At 62.9% G+C, this 17,658-nt stretch overlaps 2 protein-coding genes across 3 annotated transcripts; both read left to right on the top strand.

The window, feature by feature from the left end:
* The first annotated feature begins 1,070 nt into the window (after positions 1–1,070).
* SPEF1 (sperm flagellar and cilia associated 1) lies at positions 1,071–4,905 on the top strand. Its single transcript, XM_088056385.1, has 5 exons — positions 1,071–1,191; positions 1,279–1,390; positions 1,624–1,815; positions 3,375–3,471; positions 4,798–4,905. The coding sequence occupies exons 1-5, from the start codon at positions 1,071–1,073 to the stop codon at positions 4,903–4,905; spliced, it is 630 nt and encodes a 209-aa protein (XP_087912511.1).
* A 5,236-nt stretch (positions 4,906–10,141) lies between these two features.
* On the top strand, positions 10,142–17,634 carry ADISSP (adipose secreted signaling protein). Of its 2 annotated transcripts, none has more exons than XM_005532584.3 (6): positions 10,142–10,239; positions 11,182–11,270; positions 12,982–13,163; positions 14,666–14,804; positions 16,671–16,787; positions 17,404–17,633. In XM_005532584.3, exons 1-6 carry the CDS (start codon positions 10,154–10,156, stop codon positions 17,502–17,504), a joined length of 714 nt encoding a protein of 237 aa, XP_005532641.2. In that variant the 5' UTR covers positions 10,142–10,153; the 3' UTR covers positions 17,505–17,633. The 2 variants fall into 2 exon arrangements, with proteins under 2 accessions (XP_005532641.2, XP_087912310.1); XM_088056184.1 differs by lacking the exon at positions 10,142–10,239 and adding an exon at positions 10,425–10,475 and having other exon boundaries at positions 17,404–17,634.
* The last annotated feature ends 24 nt before the right edge of the window (positions 17,635–17,658 follow it).

The raw sequence follows: 17,658 nt of genomic DNA on the forward strand, positions 1-17,658 counted from the left end.
TATCCCACCCCTGGTGTCCATATCCAACCCCAGTGTCCATATCCCATCCCGGTGTCCATATCCCATCCCTGGTGTCCATATCCAACCCCAGTGTCCATATCCCATCCCAGTACCCATATCCCATCCCCCGTTTCCATGGTAACAGGATGCTCTCTGCAGGCCCTGCCCCCATTGCCATGGCACTGTGACCCTTCTGATAAGCCCCGCCTCCATTGCCATGGCAATGGGATTATCCCTTTGAGCCACACCACCGTTGCCATGAAACCAAAATGCTCACTGAAGCCCCACCCCCTTTGCCATGGCAGCAGCGATGCTCTCATTAAGCCCCGCCCCTGTTGCCATGGCACCATGACCCTCCCATGAATCCCCTCCCCCATTGCCATGGCACCATAATGCTTCCATGAAGCCATTCCCCTGTTGCCATGGCACCATGATGCTCCAATTAAGCCCCGCCCCATTGACATGGCACCATGACACTCCCATGAGACCCCGCCCCATTGTCATGGCAATAGCGATGCTCTCATTAAGCCCCGCCCCATTGCCATGGCAACAGTGATGCTCTCACTAAGCCCCGCCCCCATTGCCATGGCAGCAGCAATGCTCCCATTACGCCCCGCCCCGTTGCCATGGCACCTCGACGCTCCTATGAAGTCCTGCCCCCCGTTGCCATGGCACCGAGACGTTCTCATGAAGCCCTGCCCAGTTGCCATGGCACTGCGACGCTCCCATTAAGCCCCGCCTCCGTTGCCAAGGCTCTGAGACGCTCCCATTAAGCTCCGCCCCCGTTGCCACGGAACCGCGACGCTCCCATTAAGTCCCGCCCCCGTTGCCATGGCAGCATCGACGCTCCCATTAAGCTCCACCCCGTTGCCATGGCACCTCGATGCTCCTATGAAGCCCCGCCCCCGTTGCCATGGCACCGCGACGCTCCCATGAATCCCCACCCCCATTGCCATGGCACCGCGACGCTCCCATTAAGCCCCTCCCCCCGTTGCCATGGCAGCAACGACGCTCCCATTAAGCCCCTCCCCCCGTTGCCATGGCAGCAACGACGCTGTGGCCGGGCCCTGATGGCGGCCGAGGGGCCGGGCCCGAGCCCGGACACGTCGCTGGTGTCCCTGTACCGCTGGCTGGACACGGTGCCGCTGTCGCGGCCGCGCAGGAACATCGCCCGCGACTTCAGCGACGGGGGTTGGCCTCAGGGGGGACACGGCGGGGTGGCCAGGACAGGCTGTCCCCGGTGGTGCCACCCCCAGCGTGTCCCCGCTGTCCCCGCAGTGCTGGCGGCCGAGGTGGTGAAGTTCTTCTTCCCCTCCCTGGTGGAGCTGCACAGCTTTGTGCCCACGAGCTCCACGGCGCAGAAAGTCGCCAACTGGGGCCACCTCAACAGGTAGGGGGACCCGTGTGACCTCCCGGGGTGTCCCCAGAGTGTCCCCACCCGGCCTGGGGGGGGTGTCCCCCCTCGTTTGCCACAACCCGTGTGCCCACAGAGCCACCCCGGAGTGCTGCGGGTGGGGATTGGTGTCCACCCCGTGTCCCATCGTGTCCCCCCCCATGTCCCCCTGTGTCCCCCCGGGTCCCTCTGTCACCTCCCAGGGCTGTTCCATCCATCCCAAATTTTAGGAAAGTGCTGAGTAAGCTGAATTTGCGCGTCCCGGAGGAGATGATCCAGCAGCTGGTGCGGAGCCGGCCGGGAATGGCCGAGCAGCTCCTGCAGCTCCTGCGGGAGAAAATCCAGGAGAGGCAGAGGCAGAGGAAGGAAGGGGCCGGGCAGGTGAGGAAATCCCGGGAATGGGGAATTCCCAGGGAATGGAAGTGTCCCAGGAAAGGTTGGACATTGGGGCTTAGAGCAAGGCGGGATTAGGGAATCCCTGGATGGGATTTGAGGGTGTTCCCAACAAAAATCATTCCAGGATTCTGCTCTGGAGCAGAGCTGGGAGAGCTGGGAATGTTCCCCTGGAGAAGGGCAAAATGCAGGGAATGCTGAGAGTCCCTGCAGGGGCTCCAGGAGAGCTGGAGAGGGACTGGGGCCAAGGGCTGCAGGGACAGGAGCCAGGGAATGGCTTCCACTGGGAAAGGGGAGATTGGGCTGGGATCTTGGCAAGGAATTCCTGCCTGGGCTGCAATTCCCAGATTTGCTGTCCCTGGATCCCCGGGAGTGCCCAAGGATCCGCCTGGGGCTGTTGGCAGGAGGGTGTCCCAGGTATTCCAGGTGTTCCAGGGCTTTTCCTGCCTTTCCCACTTTTCCTGCCTCTCCTCTCAGCCCCCAGCAGAGCCGGCAGCGCGGGAGGAGGGCGGATACCTGGACACAGGTAAGGATGGGGGGGAATAGGATCCCCAAAATCCCCCACTGGGATTTTTGGGGTCTCTGGGAGGGGACCGCTGTGTCCGGGCAGGTGACCCCATCCATCCCTGTGGGATTTTCCAGGCCATCCCAAGGTCCAGAGCGATTTGGGAAGGGGCTGCAGCCAGGAGGGCACTGCCAGGTGAGGGCTGGGCAGGGGACGGGACCCTCTTGGGGTCGGGGGGTCTTTTTTGGGGTCACTGAGGGGGTTTGGGGGGTTCTGGTGGAGGTTTGGGGGTCACTGCGGTGATCAGGGGATCATTGGGGGGGGTCTGGGGCACTTGTGGGGGTCATTGAGGGGTTCGGGGGCTCTTCATGAGGGTCTGGGGCCCTTGTGGGGTTTGGAGGGGGGTCATTGAGGCGGTTGGGGGGGGTCACTGAGGGGTTTGGGGGGACCTCATGAGGGTCTGGGGGTCCTTGTGTGGGGTTTAGGGGTCCTTGTGTGGGTCAGGGGCTCCCTGTGGGGTTTGGGTGGGGGTCACTGAGGGGTTTGGGGGGACCTCATCAGTGTCTGGGGGTTCTTGTGTGGGGTTTGGGGGGGTCTCTGTGGGGTTTGTGGGGTCACTGAGGAAGGTCTGGGGGTCCTTGTGTGGGGTTTGGGGGTCCTCGTGTGGGTTTTGGGGGTCCCTATGGGGGTGTGGGGGTCAGGGAGTCACTGAAAGCGTTTTGGAGGTCCCGATGGGGGTCTGAGGGTCCCTGTGTGGGGTTAGGGGGTCTCTGTGGGGTTTGGGGGGGTCACTGAGGGGTTTGGGGGTCACTGAGGAAGGTCTGGGGATTTGGGGGTCCTTGTGTGGGGTTTGGGGTCCTTGTGTGGGGTTTGGGGTCCTTGTGTGGGTCAGGGGGTCCCTGTGGGGTTTGGGGGTCCCTGGGAGGTGCCTCGGGGGGTCACTCTGAGCTTTGGGGGAGTCACTGCGGTGTCCCCGGGTGTCCCCGTGGAGATCGGGACATTCCCATGGGATCGGGGGCCGGGATTTGGGGGGCCCGCAGGAGGGGGTCAGTGCCTGTCCCCAGGGCGCTGTCCCCGTGCCAGGGCGGTGACATTCCCGGCCGGGGCTGGCCCTGGGGACATGCGACAGCAGCTGGCCGAGCGCGAGCAGGCGCTGCAGCTGGCGCGGGACACGATCCAGGTGAGCCCATCCCAAATCCCGGTGCCGGGAGCGATCCTGGATGCGCGGGGACATCCCAGGGGGACACACGCGACACTGTCCCGTCCCCCCGCCCTTCTTCCCGGCTTTTCCCGGCTTCTCCCGGCTTTCTTCGGTTCCTGCTTCCCTAAAATTATCCCTGTCCTCCCTCCCGGCTTTTCCCTGTTCCACCTTTCCCGGCTTTTCCCGGTTTTTCCCTTTCCCCCTTTCCGGGCTTTCCCCTTCTCCCCTTCCCGACTTTTCCCTGTTCCCCCTATCCCGGCTTTCCCATTCTCCCCTTCTCGACTTTTCCCGGCTTTTCCCGGTTTCTCCCGGCTTTCCTCGGTTCCTCCTTCCCTAAAATTATCCCTGTCCTCCTTCCCGGCTTTTCCCTGTTCCCCCTACCCTGCTTTTCCCGGTTTTTCCCTTTCCCCCTTTCCTGGCCTTTCCCTTTCCCCCTTTCCCTGCTTTTCCCGGCTTTTCCCTGTCCCTCCTTTCCCGGCTTTCCCGTTCTCCCCTTCTCGACTTTTCCCGGCTTTTCCCCGTCCCCCTATCCCGACTTTTCTCGGTTCCTCCTTCCCTAAAATTATCCCTGTCCTCCTTCCCGGCTTTTCCCTGTTATCCATATCCCGGTTTTTCCCGGTGTTTCCCTTTCCCCCTTTCCTGGCTTTTCCCGGATTTTCCCTGTCCCTCATTCCCGGCTTTCCTTTTCTCCCTTTCTCCCTTTCTCGACTTTTCCCGGCTTTTCCCTTTCCCCCTTTCCCGACTTTTCCCGACTTTTCCTGGATTTTCCCTGTCCCCCTATCCCGGCTTTTCTCGGTTCCTCCTTCCCTAAAATTATCCCTGTCCTCCTTCCCGGCTTTTTCCCTTTCTCCCCTTCCCGACTTTTCCCGGCTTTTCCTTGTCCTCCTTCCCGGCTTTTCCCTGTCCCCCCATCCGACTTTTCCCGGTTTTTCCCAATTCCCCCTTCCCGGAATTTTTCCCTGCCCCCCTTTCCCAGCTTTCCCCCGTCTTTCCAATTTTTCCCTGAAATCCGTGATTTTCCCACCGCAGATATAAATTCTGGCAAGCGCCGGGATTCTGTGGGATGGGAACAGCGGGATATCCGGAATTCCCATTTTTTTTTGGGAAAAGGGGCTGAGATCGGAACCCCAAATCCTCGCCCGCCTCAGTTTTCCCCAATCTGGGAGGAAAAAAAAAAGCCAAAATTCCCTTTCCTCACATTCCCTGCGGCGGGAATGGGTTTGAGGGTTTGAGGATATTTGGGATTCGGGGATTTGGGATTCGGGGATTTGGGATTTGAGCCCCCAAATCCCTCGGGAATGGCAGATCCTGCAAGCCAAGGTGGGGCGGCTGGAGCAGCTCCTGCTCCTCAAAAATCTCCGCATCGACGACCTGAGCCGGCGGCTGCAGCAGCTGCAGGGCCACCGCCGCTGACAGGCGACAGCGACAGCAGCGACACCGCGGTGGCACCGGGGGACGGCCCGGGGACAGCCTGGGGACAGCTCGGGGACAGCCTGGGGGCTCCCAGTGGCTCCCAGCGCGTCCCAGTTCGCCCAGTGCCCGGCGCGGCTCCGGCGCTGGGTATTAAAGTGTTGGATCCTGGCTGGCAGTGAGGGGACAGAGGGGACACCGTGGGGACAGAGGGGACACGGCGGGGACAGAGGGGACAATGGGGACAATGGGGACAGTGGGGGTACGGTTGGGACACGGCGGGGACAGAGGGAACAACAGGGACAGAGGGAACACGGCGGGGACACGGTGGAGACACTGGGGACAATGGGAACAGAGGGGACACGGTGGGGACACGATGGTGACACTGTGGGGACAGCGGGGACAGCAGGGAGGGGACAGCAGGGAGGGGACAGCGGGGACACGGCGGGGACAATGGGGAGGACCGTGTGGGGGACACGGTGGGGACACTGGGGACACGATGGGGACAGGGGGGAGGGGACAGCAGTGGGGACAGAGGGGACACGGCGGGGACACGGCAGGGACGCTGTGGGGACAGTGGGGAGGGGACAGCAGTGGGGACAAGGTGGGGACCCTGTAGGAACAGCGGTGGGGACACAGTGGGGACAAAAGGGGGATGGCACTATGGGGACATCACTGGGCACAGCAGGGTGAGGACATGAGGGTAGAGGTGGCAGTGTGGGGACACGATGGGGACACTGTGGGGGACATTGGCGCGAGGACATCAGGGCAGGGACACTGTGGGGACACCAGAGAGGGGACAGCAGGGTGGGGACAGTGTAGGGACACCGTGGGGACAGCAGAGTGGCAGAGGGGACATCGGGGGGGAGGGGGGGGACAGCACCATGGGGATAACAGAGTGGGGACACCCTGGGGACATTCTGGGGACGCGGTGGCCGCCGGGATTTAATCCCTTCCCAAATCCCGTTGTTTTTGTAATCCCGGAGCAAATCCGCGCCCGGCGCTGGGAGGTGACAGTGACATCCCCCCGTGTGTCCCTCCCCACCTCAGGTGACATCCCCAGGCACGGGGACACGCCCAGGGGTGGCTCTGGGGACCAGAGTGGCTTTTTCGGGAAAAGCTGGAATTTCCGGCCCATGTGGGAATGGCAGGGGACAAACCGGGCCCTGGTGTCCCCTCCCTTGGGGACAAGCCGGGTGTGACGTCACGGCGCCGGTGACAAGGACACGGCCGGGGGGGCTCTGGGGATCCCTGGGAATGTGGATCCCAGATTTCTGGGAATGTGGATCCAGGGTTTTTAAGCGTTCCCGCAGCTGGAGCAGCCCTCCCCCGGGGGTGACATTGTCCCCTCTGTCCCTCCCGTGTCCCCGCGCTGTCCCCCCGGGGGTGACATTGTCCCCTCTGTCCCTCCCTTGTCCCCGCACTGTCCCCCCGGCATTCCCGGGGGACAATCCCGGTGCTCTCTGGGGCCGGAACCGGTGGCGTTTGCCGTGTCCCGATGGGATGTGGCCGTTCCCTGTCCCCTGTCCCAGCGGGAAGGGACACGGAGGTTGGGATGGGGACGGGAAGGACGGGGCTGGATGTTCCCAGGCTGGGTGGTGACCTGGGAATGGGATTGGGATTGGGATGGGATTGGATGGGATCAGACTGGGATCAGACTGGGATCAGACTGGGATGAAACAGGATGAGATAAATGGATGGAATAGGATTGGGATGGGAAGGAATCGGGATAATTTGGGATGGGATGGAACTGGGATGAGAGAGGATGAGAGGAAATGAGATGGACAGGGAATGAAATTGGATCAAACGGGATGAGGTGGATGGGATGGAATGGAGATAGAATGGGACTGACAGGGACGGGAAGGTGCGGGAAGGTGCGGGAAGGTGCGGGAAGGTGCGGGAAGGTGCGGGAAGGTGCGGGAAGGGAAGGGGAAGGTGCGGGAAGGGAAGGGAAGGGAAGGGAAGGGAAGGGAAGGTGCGGGAAGGGAAGGGAAGGTGCGGGGAAGGGAAGGGAAGGGAAGGGAAGGGAAGGGAAGGGAAGGGAAGGGAAGGGAAGGGAAGGGAAGGGAAGGGAAGGGAAGGGAAGGGAAGGGAAGGGAAGGGAAGGGAAGGGAAGGGAAGGGAAGGCGCGGGAAGGGAAGGCGCGGGAAGGGAAGGAAAGGCGCGGGAAGGGAGGGGAAGGGGCGGAGAGGGAAGGGAGGGGAAGGGAAGGCGCGGGAGGGGGAGGGAAGGCGCGGGAAGGTGCGGGAAGGTGCGGGAAGGGAAGGGAAGGGAAGGGAAGGGAAGGGAAGGGAAGGGAAGGGAAGGGAAGGGAAGGGAAGGGAAGGGAAGGGAAGGGAAGGGAAGGGAAGGGAAGGGAAGGGAAGGGAAGGAAGGGAAGGGAAGGGAAGGGAAGGGAAGGGAAGGGAAGGGAAGGGAAGGGAAGGGAAGGGAAGGGAAGGGAAGGGAAGGCGGCGAGGGAAGGCGCAGGGAAGGCGCGGGAAAGGGAAGGCGCGGGAAGGGAAGGCGCGGGAAGGGAAGGGAAGGGAAGGGAAGGGAAGGGAAGGGAAGGGAAGGGAAGGGAAGGGAAGGGAAGGGAAGGGAAGGGAAGGGAAGGGAAGGGAAGGGAAGGGAAGGGAAGGGAAGGGAAAGGGAAGGGAAGGGAAGGGGAGGGAAGGGAAGGGAAGGGAGGGGAGGGGAAGGGAAGGGAAGGGAAGGGAAGGGAAGGGAAGGGAAGGGAAGGGAAGGGAAGGGAAGGGAAGGGAAGGCGCGGGAAGGGAAGGGAAGGCGCGGGAAGGGAAGGCGCGGGAAGGGAAGGGAAGGGGGGGGAAGGGAAGGTGCGGGAAGGGAAGGGAAGGGAAGGGAAGGGAAGGGAAGGGAAGGGAAGGGAAGGGAAGGGAAGGGAAGGGAAGGGAAGGGAAGGGAAGGGAAGGGAAGGGAAGGGAAGGGAAGGGAAGGGAAGGGAAGGGAAGGGAAGGGAAGGGAAAGTGCGGGAAGGGAAGGGAAGGGAAGGGAAGGGAAGGGAAGGGGAAGGGAAGGGAAGGGAAGGGAGGGGAAGGGAAGGGAAGGGAAGGGAAGGGAAGGGAAGGGAAGGGAAGGGAAGGGAAGGGAAGGGAAGGGAAGGCGCGGGAAGGGAAGGGAAGGGAAGGGAAGGGAAGGGAAGGGAAGGGAAGGGAAGGGAAGGGAAGGGAAGGGAAGGGAAGGGAAGGAGGGAAGGCGCGGGAAGGGAAGGGCGCGGGAAGGGAAGGGAAGGCGCGGGAAGGGAAGGGAAGGCGCGGGAAGGGAAGGCGCGGGAAGGCGCGGGAAGGCGCGGGAAGGCGCGGGAAGGGAAGGGAAGGGAAGGGAAGGGAAGGGAAGGGAAGGGAAGGCGCGGGAAGGGAAGGGAAGGGAAGGGAAGGGAAGGGAAGGGAAGGGAAGGGAAGGGAAGGGAAGGGAAGGGAAGGGAAGGGAAGGGAAGGGAAGGGAAGGGAAGGGAAGGGAAGGGAAGGGAAGGGAAGGGAAGGGAAGGGAAGGGAAGGCGCGGGAAGGGAAGGGAAGGCGCGGGAAGGCGCGGGAAGGCGCGGGAAGGGAAGGGAAGGGAAGGGAAGGGAAGGGAAGGGAAGGGAAGGGAAGGGAAGGGAAGGGAAGGGAAGGGAAGGGAAGGGAAGGGAAGGGAAGGGAAGGGAAGGGAAGGGAAGGGAAGGCGCGGGAAGGGAAGGGAAGGCGCGGGAAGGGAAGGCGCGGGAAGGGAAGGGAAGGGAAGGGAAGGGAAGGGAAGGGAAGGGAAGGGAAGGGAAGGGAAGGCGCGGGAAGGGAAGGGAAGGCGCGGGAAGGGAAGGGAAGGGAAGGGAAGGGAAGGGAAGGGAAGGGAAGGGAAGGGAAGGGAAGGGAAGGGAAGGGAAGGGAAGGGAAGGGAAGGCGCGGGAAGGCGCGGGAAAGCGCGGGAAGGGAAGGCGCGGGAAGGGAAGGCGCGGGAAGGGAAGGGAAGGGAAGGCGCGGGAAGGAAGGGAAGGGAAGGGAGGGGAGGGGGGGGGAGGGGAAGGGAGAGGGAGGGAGGGGAGGGGAGGGGAAGGGAGGGGAAGGGAAGGGAAGGGAAGGGAGGGGAAGGGAAGGGAAGGGAAGGGAAGGGAAGGGAAGGGAAGGGAAGGGAAGGGAAGGGAAGGGAAGGGAAGGGAAGGAAAGGGAAGGGAAGGGAAGGGAAGGGAAGGGAAGGGAAGGGAAGGGAGGGGAAGGGAAGGGCAGGCGGGGGAAGGGAAGGGAAGGTGGGGGAAGGGAAGGAGCGGAAAGGGAAGGGAAGGGAAGGGAAAAGAAGGGAAGGGAAGGGAAGGGAAGGGGAAGGGAAGGGAAGGGAAGGGAAGGGAAGGGAAGGGAAGGGAAGGGAAGGGAAGGGAAGGGAAGGGAAGGGAAGGGAAGGGAAGGGAAGGGAAGGGAAGGAGGGAAGGGAAGGGAAGGGAAGGGAAGGGAAGGGAAGGAAGGGAGAAGGGAAGGGAAGGGAAGGGAAGGGAAGGGAAGGGAAGGGAAGGGAAGGGAAGGGAAGGGAAAGGGAAGGGAAGGGAAGGGAAGGGAAGGGAAGGGAAGGGAAGGGAAGGGAAGGGAAGGGAAGGGAAAGGGAAGGGAAGGGAAGGGAAGGGAAGGGAAGGGAAGGGAAGGGAAGGGAAGGGAAGGGAAGGGAAGGGAAGGGAAGGGAAGGAAGGGAAGGGAAGGGAAGGGAAGGGAAGGGAAGGGAAGGGAAGGGAAGGGAAGGGAAGGGAAGGGAAGGGAAGGGAAGGGAAGGGAAGGGAAGGGAAGGGGAAGGGAAGGGAAGGGAAGGGAAGGGAAGGGAGGGAAGGGAAGGGAAAGGGAGGGAAGGGAAGGGAAGGGAAGGGAAGGGAAGGCGCGGGAAGGCGCGGGAAGGCGCGGGAAGGGAAGGGAAGGGAAGGGAAGGGAAGGGAAGGGAAGGGAAGGGAAGGGAAGGGAAGGGGAAGGGAAGGGAAGGGAAGGGAAGGGGAAGGGAAGGGAAGGGAAGGGAAGGGAAGGGAAGGGAAGGGAAGGGAAGGGAAGGGAAGGGAAGGGAAGGGAAGGGAAGGGAAGGGAAGGGAAGGGAAGGGCGTTCTCCCGCCCCTCCCCGTTCCCATGACAACGCCCCCGCATCTCCCCCGACGCCCACAAGGGGGCGCTCCGCAGTGCGCGCCCTTCCCCATTGGCTGCCCCGCCCCTTAGCCCCGCCCCTTAGCAACAGTACCGCCCCTTAGCAACGCCGTTCAGCACTGCCTGGGGCGTGGCCTGGAGGCGTGACCGGCGTGCGCCCCGACCAATGGCAGCGCGAGGTGGGGGCGCGCCAGCCAATAGGAGCGAGGGGGCGTGTCCCCACAGCGGGAAGCGGGCAGCGGGAGCGGCGGGGTGAGCGGGGCATGGCGACACCTGAGGGGGACATTGAGGGGGGACATCGGGGACACCCGGGGGGTCGCGATGGGATCGGGGGAGCCCCGCGGAAGCGCTGCCGGGTCGCGGGTGATGGCGGAGAGAAAACCGGGCTGGGAGCGCTCGGGAAAGGGGCGGGGGGACAGACGCGGCCGCGGTGTCCCCTCGCGGTGTCCCCTCCTGGGGTCCCCTCCTGCTGTCACCCCGATCTCCAGGTCCGGTGACGCCTCTCCCCTCCCCCGCCCAGTGCGGCTTGAGACGCCCCCAAATCCCTGGATTTCCCCCCCTCCCTCGGGAGAAGCTCCCCCCTTCCAGCTCGGTTTTCTTTTATCCCGTTTTTCCCGAAATTTTGTTGTTTTTTTTCCCGTGGGTTTCCCGGCGTTTCGTTGGCGGGGCCGTTTTGGGGTTTCCGCTTCCCAAATTCCTGCCGGCATTCCCGGTCCGGTCCTGCCAGGGAGGAGGAGGAGGTTTGACCCTCCAATTCCATCCAGGGGATTTTTTGGGGATGTCGCATCCCGAATTCCCGGCTGGCGGTGGGAATCTCCGCGCGCCGGTTATCCCGGGAAAAAGCGATTTGGGAAGGGCTCCAAGTTTGGGATCTGCGTCGCTGCTTCCAGCCTGGAAAAGATTCCCAAACCTCGGAGAGTTTTTTTGGGGGGATAAAAAAAAAAGGGGGGTGAAGAAACTGAGGCACGCGCGGGGGAGGGAATTCCCTAATTCCCGCTTTTCCCGGAGATTTGGGATGAGGGAATGCCCATTCCGGGCCCTGGCGCTGCCGCAGGCTCCTCCCCGCCAGGATCGCGACCACCTCGGGGCCACCTCGGGGCCACCACGGGGCCACCAAGGTGCCACCGCTGTCCCCTCAATGGGACGGAATTGGCGCCTTCCCATTCCCATCCCATTCCCACCCCATTCCCGCAGAATTCCCGGACGATGCCCCCCGGCCGCTGAAGTTGGGGACAGCGACAGGGACGGACGGCGCAGGGGACAGATGGCGACAGCGGGCAAGGGTGAGTCCCCAAATCCCTTCCCTGTCCCCTGCCCGGATCCAGGGATTTGGGATTTTCCCGGAGTTTTGGGAGGGTCCCTTCTGTCCCTGGTCCTTCCCTCTGTCCCTATGCAGGGATTTGAGGGGTTTCCCGGAGTTTTTGGGGTCACTCTGCCCCATCCAGGGATTTGGCTGAGACGAATCCCGAGGAACCTTGGGGGGATTCTGGCTCCTTTGCGCTCCGGGAATTTCCTTGGGAATGGGGCTGGGGGCGGCTCCTTCCCGCTGGGACGAGGCCGGGAGAGCCTCAGGAGATTCCCAGGAAAACAAAGAAAAGGGTTGGGGACATCCTGGAGGGGACCTTGTGCCCCCCCTGCGGGGGGACGCGGTGACCCCCAGGGTCCAGCAGGTTCTGATCCCATAAATCCCAGATCCAGGGGATTCCCTGATCCCACAAATCCCAGATCCAGGGGATTCCCTGATCCCACAAATCCCAGATTCCCGATTTGGGATTCCCTGGTTGCTGTCCCCTCCCGAAGCCACCCGAAGTCCCCGGGCTGGGACTCCCCAATCCCGGCACAGCCGATTCCCGGCGGGAATTTTCCCGGGAAAAATTCCCACCTTCCTCCTGCTTCAATCCCACTCTTTCCAGAGGGTCCGTGCCCGGGAGGGGGTGGCCAAATGCTGTCCCCAAGTGCCACCAGGGTGACAACGGTTTATTTGGGATTACCGAGGTTTGGGATTCCCGGGTTGGGATCGGGATCCGGGATCCCCGCAGATCCTTTGGGATCGCCACGGTGCCACCCGGGAGGGTCCCCCGCGTGTCCCTACGTGTGTCCCCGCGCTGTCACCGTGTCCCCTCGCTGTCACCCCCCCCCTCCCACCCCGGAGTGCGGGAGGGGCTTTGGGGGCCGAACAATGGCGGGACCTTAAATCGCGGCTCATTAAATCGCGGCTCATTAAATCCCGGCTCATTAAATCCCGGGATTCCCGGCGCTGCCAGCACAAAGAGCCTTTTCTTCGGGCGACAAGGGAGGCGACAATCTGCTGCTGGCGGCGGTGACAATCTGCTGCCAGCTGGGAGCGGGGCCGGGGCTCGGCGGGAGGAGGAGGAGGAGGAGGAGGAAGGGGCGGATTTTCCATGGAAGCGGCGCACGTGGAAAATCCCACGGGATTTGAGCCTCCGTGGGGACAGCGCTGTCCCCAAGCTGGTGGCCTCCCCCGCAGGGCCCTGGCGCTGTCCTGCTGGCTTTGTCACAGCCGTGTCACCTTGCCCGTGTCACCTTCCCCGTGGCACCGCTCGGCCCGAGGAGGGAGCAGAGCCTGCCGAGCCTGGGGACACTTGGGGACCCTTGGGGGACCCTCTGGACATCAGCTGGTGGCCGGTCCCTGCTCAGAGGGGAGCTGGCTTTGGTCACCTCTGTCCCTCTGTCCCTGTGTCCCTGTGTCACTCGTCCTAAGGACATCACAGGAGGGAGCGGAGCCTGCCAAGCCTGGGGACACTTGGGGACACTTGGGGACCCTTGGGGACGCTCTGGACTTCAGCTGGTGGCCGGTCCCTGCTTGGAGAGGAGCTGGCTGTCACCCCAGGTCCCCTGTGTCCCTGGTGACACAGGGAGGGGGTGACAGGGAAGCCCCTCCAGGTGCCACCACGCTCCACCCGTGTCCCCAAGGCGAGGCCACCTCCCTTGGTGACACGGCTGTGACCCGGGGCGGGGCTTTGTCACCTGCAGGCAGCAAGGCGAAGGGGACAGGAGTGCGCTTCGCCCCCGAGGGGACCCAGGGCCACCCCCAGGAGGGGACACAGGGCCACCACCCCCAGGAGGGGACCCACGGCCACGTCCACTTCCAGGAGCAGCTGCACGACTCGGCCGTGATGGTGACACAGGACAAGGACGGCCACTTCCTGGTCAAGGTTGGGGACAGGGGGACATCAGGGGGATGTCACCCTCCCCTGGGCACTCCAGGGCTCCCAGCTCCTGAAAATTCCCGGATTTTGAGGCGTTCCCAGCTCAGAATTCCGTGTTAATCCCTAAGGCTGCTCCTGAGGGCACCAACTCGGGATTGTCCCGTTTTTCCCCCAAATCCAGCGCCACGTCTGGGTGGCTTTGGGGACACGTGGGGCATGTGGCGCTGTCCCCTCTGCCCCATTCGGGGGACTCTGGGGCCGCTCTGGATCCCACCACAGCCATTCCCACCCTTTCCCGGTTATCCCGGCCACATTCCCGTGGGTGGCTCCCAAGGGCTCCGGGGGCGACGCCAGCGGAGGGGACGAGGTGACACCCGCGGTGCCACCAACGTGTGGCACCTGCAGCTGCCACCAGCGCTGAGTCAGAGCCTCGTGGCGGGCGCGGGAGGCCGGAATTCCATCCCAAATCCGGCGCTCGCTCCGGGGGCGGCTGTTGTTGTTTTCCCACCGGGAGCCCTGCGCGTGATCCGTAGGGATGAGGGGGTGGCGGTGCCACCCACGGGGACACGGGGACATGGGGAGGGGTCCCTGGTGGGGTCGGGATCTGCCTGGGAAAAGAAGATCCTGGGTTGTTTTGTTTTTTTCCCACTGCCGAGCGGTTTTCCAGGGTTTTAAAGGGATAAATCCCGGAATGGTTTGGGGAGGGGAGAAGAGCTTGGAGCTCATTCGGTTCCTTGGGCATTCCCAGGGATCCAGGGACAGCCAAAATCTGGGAATTGCAGCCCAGGCAGGAATTCCTTGCCAAGATCCCAGCCCAATCTCCCCTTTCCCAGTGGAAGCCATTCCCTGGCTCCTGTCCCTGCATTCCTTCTTCCCAGTCCCTCTCCAGCTCTTCAGGCCCTGGAAGGAGCTCCCTGGATCCTTTTCCAGCTGTTTGGGATGATCCCAGCCCATGGGGGATTTTGGGAATTCCATCCTCCTGATCCTGACCCCGGATTCTCCCTCAGGGATCATTCCCAGCTCACTCCCCTCCCAAAATGGCTTTTTCCAAGGCTCCGGAGGGCTCTGGTTTTTGTCATGACAGTGGAGAAATTCCATGGGAAGAGGCGCTCCTGCCTTTTCCAGGAACGGCTGGAAAACCTCTCCCTGCTCCCGTGACATCCACGGATTGTTATTCCCAAAATTTCACCCCAAAATTCCATATTTTTGGGGTTTTTTTTGGGGGGGAGGGGGATGAAAAATCATCGTGTTTTTTACCTTTTCCTGATTTATTTCCTAAATGATTCCTCTTATTCCCTAAATTATTTTTTTTTCCTGATTTTTTTAGGGCACAAATCCCATCCCTCTGGGATTTAGTGGGGGAACGTTTAGGATACAATTCCTCCTCTCCAGGTGCTGTCCCCACCTTCCGGGGGACTCTCCGGTGTCCCTTGTCCCCAAGGCGGGGGAGGGGGGTGTGACAATGCCCCCCTCCCCCCCTTTCCCACCCCGTTATCCCGCTTTTCCAGGTGGGATTCCTGAAGATCCTCCACAAGTATGAGATCACCTTCCTGCTGCCCCCCGTGGCCAGGCTGGGGAAGGACATTTGTCCCCTCCCTGTCCCCAACCCCAACCTGCGCGTCATCAGCGTCACCTCCCTGCCAGAAGGTACCGAGTCCCCTCCGGTGTCCCCAGTGTCCCCAAATCCCGTTATTTTGGTGTTGTTGGGATTCTCCTTTCCCGGAGGGGGGGGCTCCAGACCCCGACAAGGGACAGGGAAGGGACAGGATTTGCTCCGAGAGGTGCCACCCTCCTCTTTGGGGACAATCGGTGCCACATCCGTGGGATCCGGGAGCGGGGCGGTGCCGGGGGACAGCGGAGTGTCACCCTGGGCTCGTGGCAGGATTTTGGGGACAGGGGTTCCGCTCCGAGGTCACCGCAGGTCCCCGGGGCCACCTCGCTCCCATCCCAGTTGTCCCACGGCCAATGGATGCTGTTTCCCACGTCCCTGTCCCCTCGGGGCCCTCGGTGTCACAGGGCGGGGACCGGGCTTGTCCCACCCGCCGCTGGCTCCATCCCAAAAAAAAATGGTTTGTTTGGAGATTCCCAACCGGGGCTGGGATCGGGACCGGGGCGGGAGGGGGACCGGGATGGGGATCGGGACTGGGATTGGAGCCGGGAGCCGGGATCAGGGCTGGGATTAGAGCAGGGAGCTGGGATTGGGACTGGGATGGGGACTGGGATTGGAGCCGGGATCGGGACTGGGATCGGGACGGGGATTGGAGCCGGGATCAGGGCTGGAATTGGAGCCGGGATCAGGGCTGGAATTGGAGCCGGGATCGGGGCTGGGATTGGAGCAGGGATCGGGACTGGGATCGGGACTGGGATTGGAGCCGGGATCGGGACTGGGACTGGAGCCGGGATCGGGACTGGGATCGGGACTGGGATTGGAGCCGGGATCAGGGCTGGGATTGGAGCCGGGATCAGGGCTGGGATTGGAGCAGGGATCGGGACTGGGATTGGAGCCGGGAGCCGGGATTTGGGCTGGGATAAAGGCAGGATTCAGGACTGGGATTGGGACTGGGATTGGAGTCGGGAGCCAGGATCGGGATCGGGATTGGGACCGGGATCGGGACTGGGATCAGAGCTGGAACTGGGACTGGGATGAAGGATGGAATCAGGACCAGGACTGGAGCTGGGATTGGAACTGGGATTGGAGCCGGGATCAGGACTGGGATTGGAGCCGGGATTGGGACTGGGATTGGAGCCGGGAGCCGGGATCGGGACTGGGATCAGAGCTGGAACTGGGACTGGGATGAGGGCTGGAATCAGGACCAGGACTGGGATTGGAGCTGGGAGCCGGGAGCTGGGATTGGAACTGGGATTGGAGCCGGGATCAGGACTGGGATTGGAGCTGGGAGCTGGGATTGGGACCAGGATTAACGCCAAGATCAGGAGTGGAACCAGGATCAGGGCCGGGATCAGGAACAGGACCAGGATTGCGGCCAAGATCACGAATGGGATCAGAGCCAGGATCGGGATTGGAGCTGGGATTTCCTCAGGAGCCAGGGAAAGGAGCCCTGGGCAACCCCCGGGAGTGACGGGAGGGGACGACGACGACATTAGGACAGGGAGCGGACAGTCAGGGAATATTCACGCAGGGTAGGAAGGATGGGAAGGACTCAGGCAGGGCAGGGAAGGGCAGGGAAAGTTCAGGAAGGGCAGGTAGGATAAGGAGGGTGCAGTCAGGGAAGGATAGGAAGGCACAGGCAGGATCAGGAGGGCACAGGCAGGATCAGGAAGACGGGAAGGATCAGGAGGGCACAGGATGGATCAGGAAAGCACAGGCAGGATCAGGATGGATCAGGAAGGATCAGGAGGGCACAGGATGGATCAGGAAAGCACAGGAAGGATCAGGAGGGCACAGGAAGGATCAGGAAGGCACAGGAAGGATCAAGAAGGCACAGGAAGGATCAGGAAGGCACAGGAAGGCACAGCCAGTGCTCCAGCAGCCCCTCCATGTCTCCGCTGCAGGGCACAGCGTGCGCTGTGAGTACACGGCGCACAAGGAGGGCGTGCTGAAGGAGGAGCTGCTCCTGGCCAGCCACAGCCCCGGCCACATCAAGGTCACCGTGCAGGCCCGGGTCATGGGTAAGGGCTTCTGGGGTCCCTCCCTGTCCCCTCACCCCCACCAGGCCCCAGCCAGTCTTCCCAGTTGAGGAATTGTCCAAAACGGGTGATTTCATCCCAAAAAATTCCCAGTCCCAGGGGTTGAGGAGAGCCCTGGCAAGGGGTGAAGGGAGGGGGTGGGGGGTGACCCCAATGTCCCCAGGGCTCCTGTGCCTGGGACCCCCCTGTGTCCCTGGGATGTCCCCTGTCCCTGGGACCCCTTTGTCATTGGGATCCCCCCTTTGTCACTGGGACCCCCAGTTTGTCACTGGGACCCCCCTTTGTCCCTGGGACCTCTTTGTCACTGGGACCCCCCTTTGTCACTGGGACCAACCTCCCCTTCCCCGGTCCCTGGGACCCTCCGTATAAACCCCAACACCCCTCATGCCCCCTGAGGTTGTCACCACCCCTGGTTGTCACCACAGCGGTGACACAAGGACGAGGGACAACACATCCCCCAACCCAGCTGAGCCCCGGGATGCACAAACCCCCTGGGAGCCTAAACCCCACCCACAAACCCCCTAAAAAAAGCGGGGTTCCCACCCTCCCCAAAGGGGACAGAGAGCTGTCCCCGAGCCGCGTGTCCCGATGTCCCCAGACCGTCACCACGGGACGCCGATGCTCCTGGACGGGGTGCGCTGCGTGGGCGCCGAGCTGGAATACGACTCCGAGCACAGCGACTGGCACGGCTTCGACTGACCCCAAAACCCCCCACCCCGGGGGTCCCCAAAGTCCCCAAAGCACAGGACGGTCCCCAAAGCGGGCGGGGGGACCCCGCTTGTCGCTGCTGCCGCTGCTTCGCCCTCACCCCGCAGCCCCAGGGGGGGGTTTTGGGGGAATTGTGCCTCTTGGG

The sequence above is a fragment of the Pseudopodoces humilis genome, chromosome 6 (genome assembly GCF_049639895.1).
Source record: "Pseudopodoces humilis isolate 2021_Gansu_Grassland_sample_001 chromosome 6, ASM4963989v1, whole genome shotgun sequence".
NCBI lineage: Eukaryota > Metazoa > Chordata > Aves > Passeriformes > Paridae > Pseudopodoces > Pseudopodoces humilis.